The sequence below is a fragment of the Solanum stenotomum genome, chromosome 12 (assembly GCF_019186545.1).
Source record: "Solanum stenotomum isolate F172 chromosome 12, ASM1918654v1, whole genome shotgun sequence".
Classification (NCBI taxonomy): domain Eukaryota; kingdom Viridiplantae; phylum Streptophyta; class Magnoliopsida; order Solanales; family Solanaceae; genus Solanum; species Solanum stenotomum.
This window is the reverse complement of record NC_064293.1, coordinates 19,425,908-19,428,625: the sequence shown is the minus strand read 5'-3', so window position 1 is coordinate 19,428,625 and position 2,718 is coordinate 19,425,908. Positions and strand designations below refer to the sequence as shown.

The 2,718-nt window shown below is 31.4% G+C and overlaps 1 protein-coding gene across 1 annotated transcript; it reads right to left on the bottom strand.

The window, feature by feature from the left end:
- Positions 1–536: 536 nt before the first annotated feature.
- On the bottom strand, positions 537–2,193 carry LOC125848291 (probable WRKY transcription factor 7). Its single transcript, XM_049528138.1, has 3 exons — positions 1,435–2,193; positions 1,220–1,345; positions 537–844 (listed from the first exon to the last, which is right to left on the bottom strand). Exons 1-3 carry the CDS (start codon positions 2,085–2,087, stop codon positions 658–660), a joined length of 966 nt encoding a protein of 321 aa, XP_049384095.1. The 5' UTR covers positions 2,088–2,193; the 3' UTR covers positions 537–657.
- Positions 2,194–2,718: the final 525 nt, after the last annotated feature.

The window sequence follows — 2,718 nt, the reverse complement described above, 5'->3', positions numbered from 1 at the left end:
AAGTATTATGGTCCAACTATTTATGGGAAAGAATGACATATAAAAAAACGGAGAGAGTATATTTTAAATTAGCCCATAACTCTTAATCTTATCCCTAATCTTGAATTCTATGGTTAGCAGTATGATGAGTAGGTTTGACGTTAAGCAGAGAAAAAGAGAGGCAGCAGACAAAGAGAGGGTTAATGTTGGTCCCTCATGCATCCTTTGAAAATTGAACCTTTTAATAACTCCCATCTTCTTATTTTGACTTGTGCACCAAAACATCAATTTTCACTTGGGTCCCTTCCACACGAACAATTTTTGTTTTCTACTTTTCTCGACTACTAGTCTACCACACAACCAACACTTTTTGCAATAAATTCCATACCAAAATCTTATTTTTTTCTTTTCTCTACTCGTTAGTAAAATCAATAATTCTTTTTGAATTCATAGTCTTTCTAATTTTGCATATTTGCTTATAACAGTTAAATAAAATCTACACGTTCAATATTATAGATAACAATATAATAATACCTCAGTACAATAACCATAAAAACTTTCAGAAAAACGTTGTCAATATAGAATGTACATGTTAATACAAATGCTATTTAAAATACTTATTCTGAACCTATATATTCTTAAGATGAATATACTTTGAGATAAAACTTGATAACTCAACTAGTTTACAATGATATTGCCCACAAATTGATCAGACTCTAAAATGACACAACTTGTTTCTGCAATAGAAAGGGAATGGTTATGCTCTCCTTCGTACGTGACCATAAGCATTGTTGGTTCATCTAAAGCTCTTTCTACATGTTTACGTGCTGGACACCCTCTCACACTACTACATTTGTAATATGCCCTGCAATTATTTACCAACAAACAATAATGTTTAGTTCTAAATTTTGCAAAAAACATTTTTTTGGAAGTACAAAGCAAAAATGTTTAATTTAAATGCACGGCTCATATAAATAATCAAGTTACTTACAAGTCGTTTGATTGCTGGTTAGAAAAGATTTATTCATGGATTAAAACTTTCACAACTTAAATACATTATTTGGTTAAAAATATGAGAAAAAATAATCCTCATAAGTTATACCACTATTGTTTAGTTTTTTTTCACTTGTTTTTCTTTTCTCTATAGCTAACATATATATATTTAAGTAATGAGAGAGTTTATTTATATACATATAATATGGAATAACTAATAAAAGAATTCATGGATTTGTTCATGTACCTTGGATGTGGAGATCCTTTAATTGGCTTTTGACCATATTTCCTCCATGAATAATCATCAGGTGGGATGTCTGACAACTTCATGCTTATTGCTGGAACTCTAACTACTCTTTTAAGCCTTAATTTCCTGTTAAGATTGATCAACAAAATAATTACACACAGCTGAAATAAATACGTAAATTACAATTAAGTAGAATAAAGATTGAATTTTTATACCTTCTCTTTGAGCAATGGCATCGACCGGAGGAGCCACTGCACATGCCGGAGAGTCCATTCTCGGACGAAGTACACTTTCTAATTTTAAATGAAGAAGACAAGGGAGGTTCAACAACTGAAGAAATATATTTTCTCTCTGTTTCCCCTGTTATCGTTGAGATATTGAAAGAATTTGAGCGACAAATTTCAGGAGCATACGAAAAATTAATCGTATTTGTAACTGATTCCTGTTTTTCAACTTTATTATCATAGGCAATTGGAGGGAGTTGTTGAATTGAAGTAGGACAATAAACTTTGCTATCAGCATAATCTTTCTTGAAATGATCTGTAGGAAGAGGAGAAGCAATTGGTGCTCTTCTGAATCGAGCATATCCAGTTCTTGATCCACCCAAAAGAGAAATTACTTTCTTAAACTTTGTAACAGCGGCATCCGCCACTATTTCAATCTCCATGGGGGATGATTTTTCTTCATTTAGGAAACAAGTAAAATTCCCCTGTTTTTGCTTCTGTGATAATAATTTGATGAGTTTTTCAACGCTCTCAACCCCAGAGGCAGCTTCTTGTATAACTGCCTTTTCTTCTAAATTTCTTGTGAAGCTATTGTTAGTATTACTAGGTGTGTTTATGTAATTCATCATGAGCTCTACAGCCATGACTATTGACTACTGTAGTCTGTAGGTGGGTGGGGAGGGGTAGTTTCTGCTACAGAAATTTTGGTGCTAAGAAACATCAATCAGATGAGAGAGAAATAGGGTGAGAGAATATTATTGAGAGTATTGATAAAGGGTCAAATAGATGCCGTCGGCGAGGTTATCATTGAAAATGTGTTACCACTTTAACAATTCACTTAAAGCCAAAAATTTATTTCAAGAATTTTTTTAAAAAAATAAGTGAGTTGAATATTATTTGTTTAATCTAGAGATTCTATCATGAACGATCTCAATATTTGTCAATATCAAATATATATAATTGAGTTTTTTTTCTTTCTTTTTGATGCATTGATTTTATATGATAAAGATATATGATTATTGTTTTTAAAGTGAAATATTGATAAAACAAGTGCATGTATTTATTTTAGCTTTAGGTTTAAAGTTGTTAACATATGTACAATGGTGTGTGAGGTTGTATTCTGCTCTCAAAATAAAACTAAAAATATTGTGTGCCAGTATTGTGTGATTTGAACCCACACATCTAGGATGGAAATGAACACGCTTAACCATTGCACCACAAAAGAGTTTATATCAAAATTGTTCAACATTAATTATTTATCCCTTAAATTCAATA